This window comes from Doryrhamphus excisus, linkage group LG19 (genome assembly GCF_037039965.1).
Source record: "Doryrhamphus excisus strain RoL-2023G ecotype Guam linkage group LG19, RoL_Dexc_Guam_v1.1, whole genome shotgun sequence".
Taxonomy (NCBI): Eukaryota; Metazoa; Chordata; class Actinopteri; order Syngnathiformes; family Syngnathidae; genus Doryrhamphus; species Doryrhamphus excisus.
In genome coordinates, this window is record NC_136375.1 from 7,220,092 (window position 1) to 7,242,788 (window position 22,697).

The 22,697-nt window shown below is 40.7% G+C and overlaps 2 protein-coding genes across 2 annotated transcripts in view; one reads left to right on the top strand and one right to left on the bottom strand.

The window, feature by feature from the left end:
- Nucleotides 1-22,494, top strand: LOC131107640 (adenylate kinase 7). Its single transcript, XM_058057862.2, has 19 exons — nucleotides 1-211; nucleotides 280-435; nucleotides 1,381-1,495; nucleotides 1,569-1,663; nucleotides 1,736-1,846; nucleotides 1,926-2,009; nucleotides 2,072-2,160; nucleotides 2,251-2,341; nucleotides 4,169-4,246; nucleotides 4,454-4,603; nucleotides 4,723-4,851; nucleotides 5,474-5,570; nucleotides 5,796-5,924; nucleotides 6,009-6,068; nucleotides 6,141-6,338; nucleotides 7,528-7,745; nucleotides 7,898-8,056; nucleotides 8,151-8,215; nucleotides 22,347-22,494. Exons 1-18 carry the CDS (start codon nucleotides 137-139, stop codon nucleotides 8,181-8,183), a joined length of 2,067 nt encoding a protein of 688 aa, XP_057913845.2. The 5' UTR covers nucleotides 1-136; the 3' UTR covers nucleotides 8,184-8,215; nucleotides 22,347-22,494.
- scara3 (scavenger receptor class A, member 3) overlaps nucleotides 17,285-22,697 on the bottom strand; it is a 23,521-nt gene continuing 18,108 nt past the window's right edge. Inside the window, exons 7-12 of the mRNA XM_058057863.2 lie at nucleotides 22,252-22,496; nucleotides 21,830-22,049; nucleotides 20,820-20,908; nucleotides 19,839-20,031; nucleotides 19,593-19,770; nucleotides 17,285-19,529 (exon numbers count right to left, since the gene is read on the bottom strand). Coding sequence (XP_057913846.2) covers nucleotides 19,051-19,529; nucleotides 19,593-19,770; nucleotides 19,839-20,031; nucleotides 20,820-20,908; nucleotides 21,830-22,049; nucleotides 22,252-22,496 — 1,404 coding nt within the window. The 3' untranslated portion in view covers nucleotides 17,285-19,050. The remainder of the gene's footprint in view (nucleotides 19,530-19,592; nucleotides 19,771-19,838; nucleotides 20,032-20,819; nucleotides 20,909-21,829; nucleotides 22,050-22,251; nucleotides 22,497-22,697) is intronic.

The window sequence follows — 22,697 nt, forward strand, 5'->3', positions numbered from 1 at the left end:
TCTCCTGGGTGACCATTTCAAACAGTAATAACCAAAACAAGGACGTCCTGTCGCAAAGAACTCATCTTCCTAACATTTTTTACCCATTTGTACTAACGAAAGCATACATTAGCAACCGTGTTGCCTCCCTCTCAAAATGGGTGACAAAAAGCGCCCCAGACGTATTTTTTTTAACGGCGTTGACCAATATTCCTCCAAATACATCGCTGAGGTGACGCGCAAACACGGTGTGATGTTTACGATAACTTTTTTTACTTGTTACTTGTTTTACTTGTACAGTATTTATCGACGTGCGGAGAGAGAGTCGAAGAGATAGAAGATGAGGACGACGACGATTACACCCTCCCGCAAGCCGGGGAACCTGCCTTCCAGGTGGTCGGCTCTGTGTCTGCCCACTGCTGCGAGAAAGCAAACTTTTTGTTGGAGCAATACGCGGTGAGTCGATGCAGAGAATGTTAGCATCATGTTGTACACTTCAACTCCTATATTTCAGAGAGCTGCTAGTTAAGTTCAAAGTTAAAACAGAACACTGTCACGTTCGGGCATGGTCGTGTAGTGTATCGACCCCAGGACGCAGAGATGAGGACCCAATTTACAATTTTACCCAAGGTAAAAATGTATTTATTGCAGAAGCACCACTGACTAGCATGTCCAACATAACGACAATGACCCAACAACTAAAGGAGCGCGCACCTGAACTAAATAGGCATGACAGATAATGGGAAACAGGTGCGGGAGATAATGGAAAGCAACGGAAAACAGAACAGAGCAACACAGGAAGTGAGTACAAAATAAGGGCATGAACTAGGAAGTAGGCAGGAAAGGAAACTATAAGAGCTGTCACAAGGAGGTAAAGCCCACATCGTGACAGAACACATTTTTTTCAGCAAAATCAAATCAGAACTGAAAAAGAATTGAACCAAAAAACACGTGTTTTTACAAAGATAATGATAATGAGCATGGTCGACAAGTGGTTAGCGCAAGCAACCACAAGCCACACAGTGAGGAGACCTGTTTGAGTCCCAACTCGGGCATCTCAGTGTGGAGTTTGCATGTTCTCCCCGTGCATGCGTGGGTTTTCTCCGGGTACTCCGGTTTCTTCCCCCATTCCAAAAACATGGTAGGTTAATTGGCGACTCCAAATTGTCCATAGGTATGAATGTGAGTGAATGTGAGCCCAAAGACAGCTGGGATAGGCTCCAGCATGCCTGCAACCCTAGCGAGAATAAGCGGTATAAGACGGATGGATGGGTGTATATTTATCAATTATCATTGTCACCTTCATAAAGGTATTCATTTAAGATATGCTTTTATTCGTCCCTCAGTGGGGAAATTTAACCATCCACCTATGATGGATGAATATTTTATATTCTGCAACAGTCGCTAACCAGAGAGGAGCTTCTTCCACGCCTACTAGAGTGTGACGTGGTGGTGTACAACATCTCCGAGAATGCAACACTAACTGACATCGAAGAGGCAACATGGGCAATGACAGGTAAGGTTCCACCATGATTCTTAATGGTAAAATCATTATTGTCTGATGTGAACGCTGTTTTCATCACTCGTAGCCCTTCATGGTGAAAGGGAACATTTCAAGTCAAAGAAATTGTTCATTTTAATCTCAACGATAATGACCTGGGCCATGACCAAACCACCGAACACGGTTAGCATGCAGAACGTTTTTGTTGTTGTTGAAAGAGCAACAATGACTTGAATATAAAGTTTCCCTCCTCAGGACGAACCGGATTTGATGGTGACTGAGGAGGAGTTCAGGAAAAGACGACCTCATCCCAGTTTCAAACACCACAACAATATGGAGAAACATGTGCTTAAACTGGGAACAGGAGTAAGGATATTGTTCAACAAAATTAATACTGTACCAAATACTACAACATGAAATATATATACTCTTTTTTTCATTTCAGAAAAAAAACAAGTTGAAAGGTTACGTTGTGGCTGCTGGTATTCAATATGGGAAGGGGGAGAATCTCTTTCACTACTTTTTCAAGGTACATTATATCATACAGTCACAATATGCAGTTTTTCCTTTTGTGTTTCTATTTCTTGATAGGTGTCTTGGCTGTCTGAGTGTACAGAAGTTCCCATATTTGGAGAGGGTACAAATTACATCCCCACGATCCACGTGGTTGACCTTGCCCAGTATGTGCTGCACTTGTATCTATACTATAAAATACTGTAAAATTGTGTTACAAACCAGTGGTTTCCTAATGGACTGTGATTCCTGTACAGGGTGATACAAAATGTCATCGAGGTCAAACCCAAGTCCAAATACATCCTTGCTATTGATGACTCCAAGAACACACTGGAGGACATTGTAAAGGTGAACACATCTTACAGGAACATTGCCTGTTCTTGATAGTCGCCTTGTGTTTGCAGTTTTTCAATAACTAATAGTAGGGATTCAACTATTTCACCTATGAAGCTCGATATATAAAAGCATCCAAAGATGCTGTAACCATGTCATAATAGTTACTAAGAGGCACATTTATGATTACATGTAATATTTGGATATTTTGGTCATTTCCTGGCTGCATTGATTTCAGTGTCTGCATAACAACCAGCATAGAGAGTTTATATTATGTATGTTACCGCTAATCATGGCAGATATTGTGAGAGCCAACAGTGACCAATATCTTGGAACAAATGATGATCCAGAACCTTATCTTTTTTGAGGCACAAAGAGGGCTGGCATACTGGGGCCGAGAGACACATTGCTACCATTGATGTAAAGCAGGGGTCTCAAACTCAATTTACTTGAGGGCCACTGGAGCTCGGGTCTGGGTGAGACAGGGCCTCATCAGGTTTTCAAAAAAAAAACAAAAAAAACGCATTTATTAAAAACAAAAAAATGTTAAAAACGTCGCTTTGGTTCCAATTTTCTACAAGAAAAGCTCTGATAAAACATTCCACTGTTCTCAAATATCTTAATTTTTATTTTTCTACACAAAATAAGATGAAAAATAAATAAACAAATCAAGAATAAAGAAAATCAATCAATCAGTAATAAATAAATAAATATAATAATAATAATAATAATAAAACAGCAAATAATAAAAACTTAAGAAACCACATATAGTTGGTGGGTCAAATTATTTTTTTCAGATTAAAATGAACAAAGCATTATTAGAGCCCTGTAGACATGACAAAACACGACTATAGTCACATTTATACTCTTTTTATTTACAACATATTGCGCAACTGCAGGGTCTTGATACACATGCTAACTCGCAAACTAGAGAGCTAGCGACCTAAACGGTAGCCTTCAAGTTATTTCCTTTAAACTTAAATAGCCAAAAACTTACCACTTCCACACGGATAGGGAGGATAACTATTAACAGTTATTTAACCTTTAACATGAACATTAATCAAACGTAATAATTTTTTCTGGGTACATGATACCATACAGCATCCATATCAAACTTGCGCGGGCCGCACTAACATTAAACTTTCATATCAAGGCGGGGGCCTCAAACTAGTGTCCTGCGGGCCACATTTGGCTGCGTGTTTGAGGCCCCTGATGTAAAGACTTTGTATATTTGACGAGGCGGACACTGCTCCAAGAGACTGCATCACAATGAATGAAGAATTGTTAGTGCTGAATACGGCCCTGCTTGTTCTTTCCAAAGTATTTCATTGCAACTTAACATACAAGATGGCATCATGGCTTGAGCCAACCTTTTGATGGTTTAAGTAGCTGTTTTATCAATTTCGGTATTTGATGTGGTCTACTGTTTACAAAGTGCTAATGAAAAAAGGCATACAATCACATATAGCAGATTGTATGACACTTTTACTGATACAGTAATTCCAGGAGGACTGTTACGTGTAAAATATATAGTCTGGACCCCCGTCAATTTTGTTAAATCAATGCAAGTCAAAAAGTTTGCCCACCCCTGGTCTATAGGGTGAGGCACCATGATATTGATTCACATTGTGCTTGATAGCGCAGTTATATACTTACATAGTCGATCAAGGTGCTGTGTCACTACCGCAGAAATGTAGTTCTTTGGTGTTGGATGGGTAAAATTTAAAAAATGGGCAGTTTTTACAGCAGAATCTACAAATACCACATCTGAGTGTTGTACTCTTATTTTAAATCCTCTTCTCAAAAAAATGATACAACTAGACTCTCCTCTGTATGTTTTAGGTCATAAGTGATGTGCTTGGGCCAGGAAGCATAAACAAAATGCCAGAGAAGGAAGCCATCACCATAAAGGCCTTTAAGGTAGTACAGTGTAAAGTAGTGTCATCCGCCACAATGTTAGGTCATCTAATGACAGCCAATACTTATTTGTGTTGATGATCTGCTGCACGGAAGACCGGGAGACACCTCTGTAATATTGAAGACGCTGTTTATAACAATAATTTCTCTAAACAAGATCATTGTTCCTACTAAAACATATAGTGTTGTCATGTTTCTGTCTAATTCCAGCCAGAAGAACTTGAGTATTTCAGTGTTAACCTTCGCTTGGATGCTTATATTGTAAAAGACTTATTCAACTTCCTGTGGATAGCAGAAAGTGGCATGATTGAAAATATAGACCTCCTTGTGGAAGAATACCGACACACTAGGAAACTACTAGTAAGTCCTCCCAACAAAGTCACTTTAGTCAGTTTACTTTAAGGATGCTAATGAAGGACACATTGGACAAACTGGAAGCCTATAATCAACATATTGCCCTTTTCCATCTGTGTCCATAGCCAATCAGAATCTGCCTTACTGGACCTCCAGCTGTGGGTAAAAGTAAGATCGCAGAAAAGCTGTGTGAGCATTACCGGATACATCACATCAAAATTCGAGAAGTCATTGAAGAAAAGATGAACGAGCTGGTCAGTGACTTTAATACACTAATAATGCAAGCTATCAATACTAGGTGTGTTTAATCTCATGATGTTGTGCAGATGAGTTTGTATAAGTGTTTAGCACACAGTTAATAATAATAAAGTATAATAATATAAGGCGGCACGGCGGTCTAGTGGTTAGCACGCAGACCTCACAGCTAGGAGACCAGGGTTCAATTCCACCCTCGGCCATCACTGTGTGGAGTTTGCATGTTCTCCCCGTGTATGCGTGGGTTTTCTCCGGGTACTCCGGTTTCCTCCCACATTCCAAAAACATGCTAGGTTAATTGGCCACTCTAAATTGTCCATAGGTATGAATGTGAGTGTGAATGGTTGTTTGTCTATATGTGCCCGGTGATTGGCTGGCGACCAGTCCAGGGTATACCCCGCCTCTCGCCCGAAGACAGCCGCGATAGGCTCCAGCACCCCCGCGACCCTCGTGAGGATAAGCGGTAGAAAATGAATGAATGAATGAATAATATAAGGCAAGCTGTGAATCTCCAAAAGCTAATGAAACTTCTCAGTCAATTGCATATTATACTTCATATTTAGTGCTGTGGCCTGAAGGTAAATTAAATAACAGGTACTGAATTTTGATTGCGTTCCACAGAAAGGTATCATGAACAACAGTGAACTTGATGTCAGCGACTCAGAAATGGCACAGAAACAACTGGAAAATATGAAAGCAAGCATGGAAAGCAATGCAGGTCACATTCCATTCCATTCCAACAACTCCATTCTGTAATGTTTGTCATCAAAATATACATATTTCATATTGAAACCTGACACTTGCTGAGTGTCGCGTCTTCACATGAAACACAGGAGTCACATAACATTACTCTATAGGTTAAAAGTATGATTTAAAAACAAGTTTCATTGTTGTTTTCATGTCTGGAGCCTCTATGTCAACCAGCTATTTTGGGTACGATTAGGGCGACTGGAGGATGACCAACTTTTAGAAATTTTGACGGAAAAGCTGAATTCCAAGCCATGTCGGAACCAAGGATTTGTTTTCTATGGCTTCCCAAGGACCTTCGAGCAAGCAGAGATGATGTTTAGTGGTAGGTTTCATTCAGTGACTTAGACACCCGATATTAAATAACCATATCCAGCGTTGTAATGGGATGCACCATATTGGCTTTCAGCTGAGGACACAGACAGCGACGGACCCAACAAAACCCCCGCACACAACAACATCACTCCAGGTTATTTCACTCATCGACCCACTTATTATGATTACACGGCAGCTGCTTTGAACCTCAGTGTGTTTTTTCCAGAGTTTGTGTTCGCCCTGGAAGCAACCGATGAGTTCCTGACTAAAAAAGTACAAGCTCTTCCTCAGAGTGTGGCTGAGAAAAGAGGCCTCACCCAGGATGAGTTTATTCCTCGTTTGTCCAGATTCAGACAACTGATCAGGGCTGGGGAAACTTCACTCGACTACTTTGATGAGTTGGAAATATACCCAGCTTATATAGGTAAGTGCATTGACACACCTTTGCTACACCTGGGGTCTTTGTCTATTCATCCTGAAGAGTATTTGCCAGGTCAGTAATGCTGGATCTGAAAGAGGTCCTTTTGCCTTATCAACTCTGTTGTAGTTCATCCCACATGGGATTGAGGTCAGAGTTATATGCCCCTTTTTATTGCAAATGAAAACATGGTTGTTAAATGACAAATATATGTATATATATAATATTAATTATTTATTGTCAATTGGGCATTGCTTTTCATTTGAATCAATATGAATTCCTTTTTCAAACTTTTTCAAACAAAAGGTCAGGGTTATTATAGTTGTTTTTTATATAATTATTATATAGTATTAATTATTATTATTAATAATAATAATAATAAATATAATATCTAATATAATAATATAATTGATTAATAATAATACTAATTATTGTTATAAATTATTATACTCCGCCTCTCGCCCATAGACAGCTGGGATAGGCTCCAGCATCCCTTGTCAGGAAAAAGCAGTAGAGAATGAATGAATGAATTATAAATTATTTATTAGTATTAATAATAATAATAATTATTATTATAATTTGCCAGGTCATTAATGCTGGATTTGAGAGAGGTCCTTTTGCCTTATCATCTCTGCTGTAGTTCATCCCACATTGGATTGAGGTTAGGGTTATATGCCCCTTTTTATTGCAAATTGGCATGGTTGTTAAATGACAACTATGTGTATATATGTATATATATAATTATTTGTTATCAATTAGGCATTGCTTTTCATTTGAATCAATATGAATTGTTTCCTTTTTACAACTTTATAGTAGTTAAGACCTGATGTTTTCTTATATAATTATATTGAAGGTGAATTTGTTTCTTGCAGCTGGGATAGTTGCCAATATCAGGTTTTTTCCAGCATCTCTTGTCAGGTCTAAATACTTGTCTGTGATTGGTAGATAGAAGTCAGACAAATAGTAAAACACTTGTTAAACCAAGGCTATTATTCAGTACTCTTTTTCAAAAAAAATGGTAAAAATGCTCCTCATTTAGTCTTAATCTGCCGCCTGCTATTCAAAGAAGAGTATATTCTAGCGTATATTCTCACAATCTAAAAGTTACTAACATACGTACTTATTGGTTCTAGTGATTAAAAACAGTAGCAATTAAGGCTAAGAAAAATCTGTCCCTCTTCCCTTTTTTTCCCAGAGGTCAACGTGGACGATCCTGAGTTCAAAAGCATCGTGAACAATATAATGGAGGTGGTGGGCCCTCCCAAGAACTATGGCCTCAGTCCTGAAGAGCAGGAGGAGGAGGACAGGAGGCGAGCAAAAGAGAGGCAACAGAAACTGGCTGAGGAGGCGGCTGAGAGGAAACGCAGGAAAGCGGCCTCGCTAGCTGAGATCGCGGCGCAGTATGGACAATGGGTACGCAAGATAAATGGCACTGGTTTCAAATATATTACCCTAATATTTGATATTGGCACAACTGGGCACAATTATCTTCTAAATAGCAACATTTGTCATGCCACAAATTTACATTCCAGGCACTCATAGAAGTGTTTTTGTTTTCTAATCAGCAAAAGAATCTGGAAGAGGTGAAGAGGCAGGAACACGAGCTTTTGGAGGCTAAAGCTCTGCCTTTGAGGAACTACTTGATGAAGTATGTGATGCCTTCACTCACTGAAGCCTTGCAAGAATGCTCCAAGATCAAACCAGATGACCCCGTCAGCTTTTTGGTATGACCACATTTTTCACTATCTAGTCATCTTTTTTTTCTTATTATTTTATAACTATTTAAACATCTTCTGAACTATGATTACATCTCTGCAGGCTGAGTATCTACTTCGTATGGACAAAAAATGACATTAGAGACGGAACAATCACTGATGTGAACGGTGGGTATCATTTTTAATATTCATTCATTCATTTTCTACCGCTTATCATCACGAGGGTTGCGGGGGGTGCTGGAGCCTATCCCAGCTGTCTTCGGGCGAGAGGCGGGGTACACCCTGGACTGGTGGCCAGCCAATCACAGGGCACATATAGACAAACAACCAGTCACACTCACATTCATACCTATGGACAATTTGTCGCCAATTAACCTAGCATGTTTTTGGAATGTGGGAGGAAACCGGAGTACCCGGAGAAAACCCACGCATGCACGGGGACAACATGCAAACTCCACACAGAGAGGGTGGAATTGAACCCACGTCTCTTAGCTGTGAGGTCTGCGCGCTAACCACTCGATCGCCGTGCAGCCCGGAAGAATGACAGTTAGAAGCCAAAAACATACCACTTCCACACGTAATGGGAGGATTTTTTTCACTCTATCATGTCATGCTGTGGCTGACTCCTCCTCATTTCTAATAAATGTTTTCATTTAATTTTCTAGTAAAGTTTATTAGTGGGGGGGGGGGGGGGGGGGCTGTTCCTAACCACTGCATTTCACAGTATAGCTTATACAAAAACATATTAGATAATGCCATATAAATAGTATAATATCCACAAAAAAACATAACTCACTATATTACACAGCATATTTGCATATCCAGTGCTATACCTTTTATTCAGAATTCTGCCTTTCCAAATATTATAATACTCAAATGGACTGACATCTGAGTGGTATTAGTTGCATATACGCTAAGATTGTACTGTACTGAAGCTTGTTTATTGGACCTCCCCCCAAAAAATTAAAAAGTAGAAAGGCCAAAATTAATGTGCAATGTCTCACATGTCTCGTCAATATATAGAGTATTATGCTGTATGTATTCAGCGCAGTACAAAATAAAAGCTACTACATTAGTGGTTCATTGTTTCCACTCCAAACAAATATGTCTTCTGCAAGCTTCTGCCTCCCAGTATATGACTCAGCAGACGTCTTGGAACAATTTCATTCCAACAACAAACTTGAACTTATTCCCGTATCCCAATGTGTAAACAACATTTACTAAGCTCCATAAATGAAGGGATGACAGGCTTTGGAGTTCATTGTGGTTAAACGCAAAATGTGGCTGTCATCTTCCATCATGTAAACTGTACAGTGGTAATATGGTGTGTCACCACTAGATGGCGGAATTACCACTTCTAAGATCTTCATACTTCACGAGTCATATGTTAGTACAAATGTTATGATTAATAAACACGCATTTGTGTACAATGCATATTGGATATATATTTTACAGTTGTAGTGCAATAATAATTGTTCACAGAATATCAACTACAACCACAATAATAATAATAATATTGTTACATCCATTGTATTGCATTAGATCCAATTACAATACAACTGGTATACATGTTGAGAGAAGGGGATTTATTTCTTGGTTTGGCAAGCACTGGACTAACTTCCTCATCAAGGAGTGATTCCTTTTTTGTCTTAATTTCACTTTTGAAGCATGCCAAACCAACGCCCATGCTTCCCAAAAATCGGAAGGACCCTTGCTAATGCTTGGAAGCCACCAAGGACCCTTGCTAATGCTTTTCCTGGCCTGTGATTTTTTAAGACTTGATGGCTTCAGGAGTAGGATACCGTTGTGTTGTGGTTTGCCTTGACTGTGACTACACATAGGAATAGGTTGGGAATGTAGATTCAAAGTGACAAATACTTAGCTGGGCGCCAAGGCCGGAGCTGTGCTGTGGCCCATGAGGCTGTTTGGAAAGCCTGAGTCATCATCACAGATGGTCCAGTGTCCACAAAGTGTTGAAGAATGCTGGGAAAATACCTTAAAGAAGACATTTTGGGTGCTTTTGTATTGAGTTGTGGACTCCTATAGAGCAGCTACACACAATAACCCGCATAGAAAGCTTTCTAGATCTTCCTGATTCTGCACCTCGTTCTGCTTCTATTTCCATGGACTTCCTGTTTCTGGCACAATTGATCTGTTTAATTTGAACAAAATGTATAGGTCAGAAAAGTGGAAAAAGCAAGTTTAATACTATAGTAGCTCTTACCCACTAGATAGCGCTGTTTGTCTTTCTTTAATATGTTTTTTATTCAATACAGAGCAGTGATTCAATAAGAATAAGAATGCTGCTTTTTGACACTTTATTAATCTCCAAAGAGAGATTCACATTTCCAGCAGCTCTGCAAAAATGTCACTTAATTACTATCACAAAATACAACAACCAAGGCAAGACGGGGGAGATAATAATTTTGTATTGCAACAATACAAATAATAATAATAATATTAATACATAATATGATAAGGTAATAAGTCCAGTCCTGTGTGTGCTTTTATCGCTCCCCCTCTGTTGTGTTGGAATGATCTGCTTAGTCTTTCAGTGGAGCAGGACAGTGATAGTAATCTGCCACGGAAATGATGATGATTCTGGTTGTCCATAATGGAAAGGAGCCTTATCTGTGTCCTTTGCTCCGTCACAGGTGTCAGGCTGTCCATCCATCCATTTTCTATTCCACTTATCCGGGGTACACCCTGGGACCGGTGGCCAGCCAATCACAGTGCACATATAGACAAACAACCATTCACACTCACATTCATACCTATGGATAATTTTGGACGTCTTTTATTTTTCTTCCTGGGGGATAAATGACAAGAAAAAAACATCAGGCTGTAGAAAATTGTGCTGTCCCCCTCCACCTTCAAAAATAAACTGTTTTTCCCAATTTTAAGTAATGTTTCATTTTGGATTCCTTGCAAAAATGGAATCAGTTAAAGATACCCAAAGTTCCCCAATGTCCATCCACTTAAAAAGAGACCAAGTCTATTCTATTTATTCTTTCTTTCTTGGTCAAATTTGCAAAGCAATATAATAAGTAGTGGTGCCGAATGGTCTGCACACAGTTATCTTGTTATCTTGCTCAACTTCTAGTCACAAAAAAAAACCCTCTAACCGCCCCCTTATAGTGGTCTGGTCACTCACACACAAACGTAGAATGAAAATAACAACCATCATGGTGGTCATCTTGACATCTGCTGGTGGTTGGTTGAAAATGCTGAATGAGGACCACACACACACCTATGCACTCCACATAATAGCCGGAGGTAGACATGTACACACACACACACACACATACACACATTCTAGCATTTTCCTTGTGTGGAGCAGCCAAATTTCCCCACTATAAAAGACGAATGTCACACAATGATCCGTCACGCCGCTTCTTAAATAGTAACGGTGACTCTCTAACATCTGTCAGCCATATTGACGTCACACTAGGTTAATTTGTCCGCACACACACACCAATGTACTTCACAGTGGTAGGTAGGTTTAGACATGCTCCACTGCGCGTGCAAACCAGTCGCCCACTGCAGTACAGTTCTGCACTTTTCTGTTACCCATCAATAAATCTCACCTCCTTTTACGAGCCAGTAATATTGATAACGGTAATATTGATTAGTCATCATAGTGATATTCTAATAAAGACAAGCCATGGTGTTGGTCAGCATGCAACAAGGTTGAAAAACATTTATTTGAAATGCCTTGGAGCAAACAGAGGAGGAAGTGTCAGCGATTCTCAGAAGAAAACATGCACTCGCTCAATTGTTTACAGATACAAATACCTGAACCATTTCCAACTGGCAAATGGGAGACACGTCTTGTTAATTCCAGACGATGTAGGAGACAATTTCGGGAATCCGTGAAAGGAATGCTTGAAAATATGGAGGGATGTCAATGAGACACAGAGACTTTCAAATATTTTATATTATATATATATATATATTATATATATTTCAAATACAGTAAAACCTCGGTTTGCGTGTTTTTTTGGTTAACATTGAACATTTTGCCTCGGTTGCAGGCTTGGGTTAGCGTTAGCGTATATGTCACTATATACTGGTGTTGTTTTAGAATAGCGCAGTGATTTTCAACTACTGTGCCGCGGCACAGTGTACCTTAAGAAACCGTCAGGTGTGCCGTGAGGAATTATCCAATATCACTTTTTACAGTTGACATTGATTAATCATCATTTGCAAATATTATGTCAATAGCCATGAATATATGGACCCAAATATTCCAATTGCATTTGGTATATTTGCTCAAACGGAAAGAATTGAACAGGGATGGAATATTCCTTTCCCCAATCCAATCCCGGTATCTTGTACCCGCTCAAACAGAAATTTGTCAGGGTGCATTCTTCTTCATGGTGTTTTTCTTCTTCTGTTGTTTATTGGCAGTTGGCAAGCAGCTTTTCGGAAGCTTTTCGGAAACAGAATCTAAACCTGGGGTCTCAAACACGCCGCCCGACACTAGTTTGAGGCCCCCGCCTTGATATGAAAGTTTAATGTTAGTGCGGCCCGCGCACGTTTGATATGGATGCTGTATGGTATCATGTACCCAGAAAAAATTATTACGTTTGATTAATGTTCATGTTAAAGGTTAAATAACTGTTAATAGTTATCCTCCCTATCCGTGTGGAAGTGGTACGTTTTTGGCTATTTAAGTTTAAAGGAAATAACTTGAAGGCTACTGTTTAGGTCGCTAGCTCTCTAGTTTGCGAGTTAGCATGTGTCTCAAGACCCTGCAGTTGCGCAATATGTTGTAAATAAAAAGAGTATAAATGTGACTATAGTCGTGTTTTGTCATGTCTACAGGGCTCTAATAATGCTTTGTTCATTTTAATCTGAAAAAAATAATTTGTCTACCCACCAACTATATGTGGTTTCTTAAGTTTTTATTATTTGCCGTTTTATTATTATTATTATATTTATTTATTACTGATTGGTTGATTTTCTTTATTCTTGATTTGTTTATTTATTTTTCATCTTATTTTGTGCAGAAAAATAAAAATTAAGATATTTGAGAACAGTGGAATGTTTTATCAGAGCTTTTATTGTAGAAAATCGAAACCAAAGCAAAGTTTATTCATTTTTCTGTTTTTAATAAATTCGGCGGCCCAGTCACAGTTAAATAACTGAATAGTTTTCCTCCCTATCCGTGTGGAAGTGGTAAGTTTTTGGCTACCGGCAGTGGCCTAAGCTGGCCCACTTTGTCTAGCTCCTCCTGGCAGATCCCAAGGTTTGAGAGACATAGTCTCGCCAACATTTTCTGGGTCTTTCCGGAGGCCTCCTCCTGGTCAGACGTGCCCTGAACACCTCCTGACCAGATGCCCAGGCCACCTCATCTGGCTCCACTCAATGTGGAGGAGCAACAGTTCTACTGCCATCCTCCCAGATGACAATGCTTATCATCTAATCTCTAAGGGAGAGCTTAGCCATCCTATGGAGAAAACTAATTTCGTCCGCTTTTACCTGCAGTCTTGTCCGTTGGGTCACTACCCAATACTCATGACTATAGGTGAGGTCTGGAATGTAGATCGGACAGTAAATTTCCAGGCAAAAATTGGACCTTAATCCTTTAATTTAGATGTGACTATCGCTAGAAAAAGTTTGTACAGAATGACTTATTGTCAACATCTGTCAAGTTTCCAAAACAAGACAGCATTTGTAAATAGTCTGGAGTTGTCTTCTAGAAGTGGGTGCTTGTATATATATATATGGTTGCATGTTTCAGGAAGTGACTTTGAAAACATCCCATAATTATCTCATGATGCTTGCTAGACTCCACATCCCCGGCAGTACAGCTGGTTATGTTTGTAGGTTAACCCAAAATGTCATCCTTGTGGAAATGACTGTATGGATTGACATGCGTTTGTATATACAACACACTACTTGTGTAGTGTCATGTTGAAATACTGTCGCCGCCATGTTGGTGGTGAACTGGCGTGTCCACTCACATTTGGGGGAAAATATGCCCTCAATGAGCAAAAGATGTTTTGATTTCTGTTTCGTTAGCTTAATTATGTAACAAACGTGTACCGGATTTCCATGAAACAAGAAAGATCCCATTCAGTTTGGCTGCAAATTTGGTTATAAATGAATGACATTTGACATGTTGGACAGGGATTCACATAGTTGATCCTGCTTTTCACAGATGATACGTTTAGGTCAGGGGTCTCAAACTCAATTTACTTGGGGGCCACTGGAGCTAGGGTCTGGGCGAGACTGGGCCGTCGCAGGTTTTCAAAAAAAAACAAAAAAACGCATTTATTAAAAACAGAAAAATGAATAAACTTTGCTTTGGTTCCGATTTTCTACAAGAAAAGCTCTGATAAAACATTCCACTGTTCTCAAATATCTTACTTTTTATTTTTCTACACAAAATAAGATGAAAAATAAATAAACAAATCAAGAATAAAGAAAATCAACCAATCAGTAATAAATAAATAAATATAATAATAATAATAAAAACTTAAGAAACCACATATAGTTGGTGGGTAGACAAATTATTTTTTTCAGATTAAAATGAACAAAGCATTATTAGAGCCCTGTAGACATGACAAAACACGACTATAGTCACATTTATACTCTTTTTATTTACAACATATTGCGCAACTGCAGGGTCTTGAGACACATGCTAACTCGCAAACTAGAGAGCTAGCGACCTAAACGGTAGCCTTCAAATTATTTCCTTTACATATTTCCTATACATATAGACAAACAACCATTCACACTCACATTCATACCTATGGACAATTTGGAGTCGCTAATTAACCTAGCATGTTTTTGGAATGTGGGAGGAAACCGGAGTACCCGGAGAAAACCCACGCATGCACGGGGAGAACATGCAAACAGAGATGGCCGAGGGCGGTCGGTGCATGATATCAATTCTTTTTTTTTTTAACATATGGCAGCGTGTAAACCCTGGTTGCATAACACAGACATTTTATTTGGATTTGTAATCACCAACATCCTGTTTCTCTCTCGCGGAGATGCTTAGGTGGATCAACAAGTTGAAATAAAGCAGCGTGAGAGGACAGGACATGAGCAAACATGAGTTTCAGCAGCTGGACTCTGTTATTGTAAATGCAGGGAGGGAAATGAAGATTTGGTATTGCAACAGCTCCTCTTAAAAACACTCTATGAGGGTTATGCATAGGTCTGACTTAGTGCTTGTTCATGTACAGGAAGTAGACTCAGGCATCAGCTTTTGCAATTTTGCACCACAGCTAGAGCAGGTTAACCGGCACCATTTCCAAAACCAAACATTTGGGTCAAATCTTGTGTCAGACGCATGGTGGCCTGGTGGTTAGCGTGTTGATCACACAGTCAGGAGATCCGGTTTTGTATCTTTTGTATATTTGCGTGAGGTTTTGTGTAAAAAAATGTCAAAATGTAATGTAAAAATGTACCTAGACTTTTAACTGTTCATTGTTGAATATATAATATATATTTTGTTCCCGGGTGGCACGGTGGCCTAGTGGTTAGCATGCAGACCTCACAGCTAGGAGACCAGGGTTCAATTCCACCCTCGGCCATCTCTGTGAATGAGGAGGAGTCAGCCACAGCATGACATGATAGAGTGGGAAAAAAATCCCCCCATTACGTGTGGAAGTGGTATGTTTTTGGCTTCTAACTGTCATTCTTCCGGGCTGCATGGCGGTCGAGTGGTTAGCGCGCAGACCTCACAGCTAAGAGACTTGGGTTCAATTCCACCCTCTCTGTGTGGAGTTTGCATGTTCTCCCTGTGCATGCGTGGGTTTTCTCCGGGTACTCCGGTTTCCTCCCACATTCCAAAAACATGCTAGGTTAATTGGCCACTCCAAATTGTCCATAGGTATGAATGTGAGTGTGAATGGTTGTTTGTCTATATGTGCCCTGTGATTGGCTGGCCACCAGTCCAGGGTGTACCCTGCCTCTCGCCCGAAGACAGCTGGGATAGGCTCCAGCACCCCCCACGACCCTTGTGAGGAAAAGCAGTAGAAAATGAATGAATGAATATTTTGTTCCCATTTTTTGAGGGAATAAATGAGTATAAGGGTGGAGGTCTTAGACTAGCTGAGGAAGTCGGAAAGAGTGAAGAGACTGTTTTGGGTTTTGGGAGGGTCACATCATGATACACCTCCTTCGTGTTTTATACTGTATCTGGACAAGTCCCTCTTTGGCTAACCTTTTACGGCGTCCAATGTTCACCTTCCACCAACAGTCTATGGTGCTGATGTACTGCTGTCATCGTTCCCACAAACAATAACAGTAACCTGACTGGACTGCATGTGTTGTTCCAGCTGTCTGTGGAACAAGGTCTTTGGGGACCTGGCCAGTCTGCACTGAGCTCATGTCTCCGACTGTGGAAGTGTGTCTGCGCTCAAACACACATGCATGCAAGTGTGTTATATAGACGGTTTTTAAAGCTCATGACTCATCCTTCATTTTCTGCTGACCAATCCCTCCAAAAACAAAAAAACATCTAAACCGGGGGTGTCAAACTAAATGGCAACACTCCGCAATCGCAACTCAATACAGTAACATCTTAATATTCATTCATTCATTTTCTACCGCTTTTCCTCATGAGGGTCGCGGGGGTGCTGGAGCCTATCCCAGCTGTCTTTGGGCGAGAGGCGGGGTACACCCTGGACTGGTGGCCAGCCAATCACAGGGCACATATAGACAAACAACCATTCACACTCACATTCACACCTATGGACAGTTTGGAGTCGCCAATTAACCTAGCATGTTTTTTGGAATGTGGGAGGAAACCGGAATACCTGGAGAAAACCCACGCATGCACGGGGAGAACATGCAATTGAACCCTGGTCTCCTAGCTGTGAGGTCTGCGCGCTAACCACTCGACCACCATGTCGCCATAAACATAACATGTAACTTAAAAATGTTATTCCCAAATAGCCACAAGGCATGCTGGGTAGTCTATGAACAATAAAAATTGGACATCAATAGTATGTTCATGCCTCCTTGTTTACTCCTCTGACTACCTAATCAACACGTTATGCAATGAAGCAAAAACTGTCACAAAAACAGCAACATTTTGTGAGAAAGATTACCACAGGCTACCCAGCATGCCTTGGGGCAGGACTATATGGGTGTTTTTTAGGCATGGGTATTGCGTGCAGATATTTGATTTCATTTATTAGTGTCTTCCATTTGATTTGTCAGCATCCATATTCAGCAATGTATTATTCCTGTCAGCATCATTCTTGAGTTGAGACATGTGAAACTCATTTAAAAAGGTTTGCACTTGAATAATGCTCAGATAGACCTGAAAAATTAAACTATCAAGAGGTTTGAGCCAATCAAAACACTGGAAAGATTCCCTTGTGTTTCTTAAGCGAACCAAGGGTTGATGGTGCCTGAAACATGAACCGTTGCATATTACAGTAAGTGATATGAAGACAACTTCATGCTGATGGCGGGTTTAAGGCAATCATTCTTCAGCATCCAGTCACTTGAAACGTATGCTAAATCTATGTTAAGTCTATTGTGTAAAGTGTACATTTTTGGCAAGATTCCCAGAGCAAGAGTCATTTAAGATTGTCCTTTGAAAGCAACTGGTGGAAAACCGCAGAAATGTGAAGGGAGGGTCCTGGCATGTGTTTTGTGTTAATAATAAAAGCCGCTCCTTTTCCTTCACGAGGCAACAATAACAATGTCAAGATACAAGCGAGACCACCGCTTCAATGTGGACTTTTATTGTTCGATGCAAGCCAGTCGCATGTCATGACAACACTCACCAGTTGTAGTTTTATGCCTGATATATAAATGACCCCCCCCCCCCCCGATTTCCAACAGATGGTGAACTTCTTCAATCGGACTCACTAATTTGATTTCACACAGCAGATGCATGTTGACTTCAGAGTACCTGCTCTGAAAAACAGTTGCAAAGAATGATCATTAATATCAGCCATGATTCATCAGCATGGACTAAGAGCAGTGATTTTCAACCACTAGTGTACCTTGAGAAACCGTCAGGTGTGCCGTGAGGAATTATCCAATTATCACTTTTTATAATTAACATTTATTAATCGGCAAATATGATGTCAATAGCCATTATGTCAATAATATACATGGACCCAAATATTCCAATTCACTTTGGTTTATTTGCTCAAACGGAAATATAATATTCCTTTAAGTAATCCGATTGAGGTATCTTGTACCCGCTCAAACGGAAAGTTGTCAGATTGCGTTCTTCTTTGTGGTGTTTTTCTTCTTCTGTTGTTTATTGGCGGTTGGCAAGCAGCTTTCGTGTGCATTAGCGCCATCTGTGGAACAGAATCTAAACCCTTCTATACGCCATTCACAAGTCCACTTTTATTAAAAAAGAAAATATATATCTATATAAAACATGTCCTGAGTTTAATTATAAACGCAGATCCAGACGTTCTTCACTTTTAAAAATGGAGGCCAGCAATCGGCATTGGACTAAGCAAAGTTTGTTTTTGATTCAAACTAAATTTCAAGACTGGACAGACGAAAAACTGTCAATACGGAGTTATTCCAACAAGTGAAAGAAAAACTTGGGGAAGTCGGTATCACGTGATGTTGATGTTTACGTTTTACTGGGCATGCCCTATTGACTATTCTGGTTGATTTTCACGGCGCATGTCGACAAGAGATTGGAATATTCCTTTCCATGGATACCATTGTTTCCCGAAAGGTCATTCGGAAAGAGAAAAAGTGGTGATGTAAAAACATGGCTACTGTGGAGTGTCTGTGGTGTAAAGACTAGCATAGCAATGTAATATTGGTCCGTGTGGCAACACCTACCTTGTTCCTCCCATAGACTTTTTGATGAACGTGTGAGGTCGTGGTGACATTTTGTAACATTTTTGGTTAGTGGTGTGCCACAAGATTTTTCCAATGTAAAAAAAACGTGCCGTGGCTCAAAGGTTGAAAATCACTGGAGTAGAGTATTAATTGGGAATGTCCTGTTCGGATCAGGTCTATCAAAAGTCACGTCCAAACCTAATCCATCCCCTTTATTGTCTTTTGGGTCCTACAGCAGGTTCGCTTTGCTGCTGTGTATTGGCTTGATGGTGTTCTCCTGGAGGGCCAGGAATCCCTGGTGGTCCAGGTGGCCCAGCTGGTCCTGGTTTTCCTTTAGGCCCAGCCGGTCCGATTATTCCAGGTAGTCCGGCCTGACCCTGGATCCCTGACGGGCCTCTTGGTCCAGGGGTGCCAGGTTTACCAAGTGGGCCTCTATCACCCTTTTGGCCCCTTTCACCACGTGGTCCCGGTTGACCGGGAGATCCTTTAACTCCTGCCTTGCCGAAGGCTCCTCTGTTGCCGCTAGGGCCGGGTTGGCCTGCTGCACCTTTGGGTCCAAAAAAGCCCTTTTCTCCTTGGGATCCACGGGTTCCTATTGGGCCAGGATCACCTTTCATCCCGTTTAGTCCCACAGGTCCTTTGGAGCCGGTCTCTCCACGGTTCCCTTTGGGCCCTGGTGGTCCTGGAGCACCTATTGAGAAGATAGATGTATGAAGCTGAAGTTGTACACAGGATTTGAACAGTATTTCCCTACCTCTTAATATAGTGAAGTTACTGATCAGTTGTGTATGGTGCGTGTCCACCAACTTCATCTCCTCCATCACCATCGACAGGTTCCTGACATCCACATCCAGACGAATATTTAGCAACATGTTCTGCTGCCTCAGTGTGTCGGCCGAATTGAGAAGTAACAGCACGCTGCTGTTTAAGTTCTGCAAACGAAGGAACCTATTAGAACGTGAATATCGGGAAATGTTTGGTGTTTGTGTGTGGACGCAACCTGGAGATCTTCAGTTTGTCTTCCCAGGCGACTCTGGCAGGTGGAGCTCTCAATGTTGATGTACTTGTACATGCTCTGGACGTGCGTGACGGTGGCGTTGATGCTGGAGGATATGGTGTCAATTTCCATCTCGATGGAGTTCAGACGACCATCTAAGGCGGAGAAACGCTCGCCAGTCCGGTTTTCGTAATATCTAAAAATAACAATAAGCAGAGGTGGAAGGTAGATGCAAGTTTGATGGTTTTGTTTTTATTCAGTGAACAACAGACTGCAAACTAAAGGCACTTTTTTTATTTTATTCTATTTGGGCCAATGTATGAAACATTACAGTGCATTTCTTACACCAATCAAAATATAACTTTCCATTATTTACATCTGTATTCAACTATCTGATCACCAGCCCAAAAGGAGTAGGCTGAAGCAAAAGCTTATAATAAATGCCTACCCCTTTTTTCATGATATAATCATGTTCATGCCACTGTCTTGTTATTATTATTGTAATATTATTATTGTTATTATAATTATTATCATTATTGTTATAATCTTTATCATTATTACCATTATTATTCATTCATTCATTCATTCATTTTCAACCGCTTATCCTCACAAGGGTCGCGGGGGGGCTGGAGCCTATCCCAGCTGTCTTCGGGCCAGAGAACTGGTGGCCAGCCAATCACAGGGCACATATAGACAAGCAACCATTCACACACAGTTATCAACATTATTAGAGCCCTCAAAACATGAAATAACACCCCTATAGTCACATTTGCACTCTTATTATTCAATATAGTGGACATAATGAGAGAAAATAAGCTTTGAAAATGCAGAAATAAAAGTTGCTTGTGTGTTTGGAGGACAGGAAGTGACGTCGGGGGCCGCAAAAGTATACTGGACTTCTAATACACTATGATGGGCCCTCTTCAGACTTCTTTAAAAGTGTTAAAAAAATAACCTTTAAAGTCACAAAAGAGCTTGAAATACCTGGAATGGTAATGTAGGTCATGCATGTTCTCCTCATGTTCATCCATGAAAGACGTGACATTGTCCAGTTGCATTTGCAGGTTCATCACCTGAAAAAGACATTCCCTAGTCATCACCTATCACCACGGTAACATTCCGAAGATCTCCCATAATGACATTATAGGGGACCCTCGGTTTTCGTATGGCACGGTTTTCATAGGATTCAGTTTTTGATGAATATTGCCACAAATCATGCACTGTCTCAGTTATTGTACGGCCAGACGACACATCAATGCATTGGTGACTCAGCCTCTGTGAAGAATGGACAGTTTTACAGATGGGACAATATAGACAGATTCCGAATATTTATTCATTCATTCATTTTCTACCGCTTTTCCTCACGAGGGTCGCGGGGGTGCTGGAGCTTATCCCAGCTGTCTTCGGGCGAGAGGCGGGGTACACCCTGGACTGGTCGCCAGCCAATCACAGGGCACATATAGACAAACAACCATTCACACTCACATTCATACCTATGGACAATTTGGAGTGGCCAATTAACCTAGCATGTTTTTGGAATGTGGGAGGAAACCGGAGTACCCGGAGAAAACCCATGCATGCACGGGGAGAACATGCAAACTCCACACAGAGATGGCCGAGGGTGGAATCGAACCCTGGTCTCCTAGCTGTGAGGTCTGCGCGCTAACCACTTCATCGCCGTGCCTCAGAATATTTAAATCCATTTTATTATGTGGTTTATTTGTTCATAGAACGCAAAGAGAATGATGAACAACTCTATATCTGTGTCCTTTTAGGCATTGCGCCCGTGTATTAAGAAGGCGTTCAAGTGCACTGCGTATTTCTGAGTGCTTACATAAAAATGTATTCGGTTTGTTTGTTGTTGACTAGATTAATAGCCAAAATCCAGTCGTTGTAGTCACTAATTCATCAGTCACATTTCTTAGGAGTTTCTATCTTTACCGCTACTTGTAATACGTATGTTGCTAGCTAGTACGAAAACATACCAAACATACCTGCTGACTAAGATCGTAGTACATCTCTGAGGACATGACCATTCTTTGGTGGTCTGCTATGATGCTGTTTTGGAGGGAGCGTAAAGTTTGCGTATTGCTGCTGGTGTTGGATTTGACCAGGCCGAGAACCTGACTGTAGTTCTGCCAGTCGCTGGTCAACTTTTGGAGGACCAGAGTCTCCTCGTCTGATTTTCTCTGCAGGGCACCAATCCACATGGTACTAGAGAGCAGATAACATAGATGAATGATTTCCCCGCCAATATGTAGCTACAAGATGTAAGCAGCCATATGGATGACGAACGCCATCAATCATAGTTTTGGACTTGTTGTTCTTACTGCATGCATAATGGATTCCATATGAGGCAGATGACTAAAAGGGCTTGTTGTTATCAAGAGAACATATCCGTGGTCTGGCGACTCACCTAAGTGCCACGGTGGTGTTGACCTGCTGTGCTGTAGCTTTAACATCGTATTGATCCTCTGTCAGAGTCTTCATCTTCTCTTCGCTTTCTTCCAGCACGTCCTTCCAGCCGTCCACCTGATCTTGGTATCTCTCCAGCAGCTGGTTGAGAAGTTTGATGGACACCAGGTGGCTCTGCATGTCGCGACTCAGCTGGTTGCTGGTGGCTGTTAGCTTGGTTTGGGTCTGAGAGGCTTGGTCCAGGACCTGAGGGTTGGGGGGGGGGGGGGGGGGCATCTGTTATATATCCAACATATTGATCTGAATAAAAAATATAAAAATAGGACAAAATTGACATCATGTTTTCAATATCAATGAAATAACTTGTAGATGACACTAAATGCTAAAACTACAACTTTAACATCCATATCCCTACAAACCTTTTGGTGGGTGTGAGTGACAGGAAGA

What these genes read in the sequence shown, in the direction of transcription:
- LOC131107640 (XM_058057862.2), top strand. Translation starts at nt 137, where the DNA reads ATGGGTGACAAAAAGCGCCCCAGACGTATTTTTTTTAACGGCGTTGAC. An exon ending in ACACAACAACATCACTCCAG is followed by an intron (nt 6,069 to 6,140) that starts GTTATTTCACTC and finishes TGTTTTTTCCAG; the next exon opens with AGTTTGTGTTCGCCCTGGAA. An exon ending in AATATACCCAGCTTATATAG is followed by an intron (nt 6,339 to 7,527) that starts GTAAGTGCATTG and finishes TTTTTTTCCCAG; the next exon opens with AGGTCAACGTGGACGATCCT.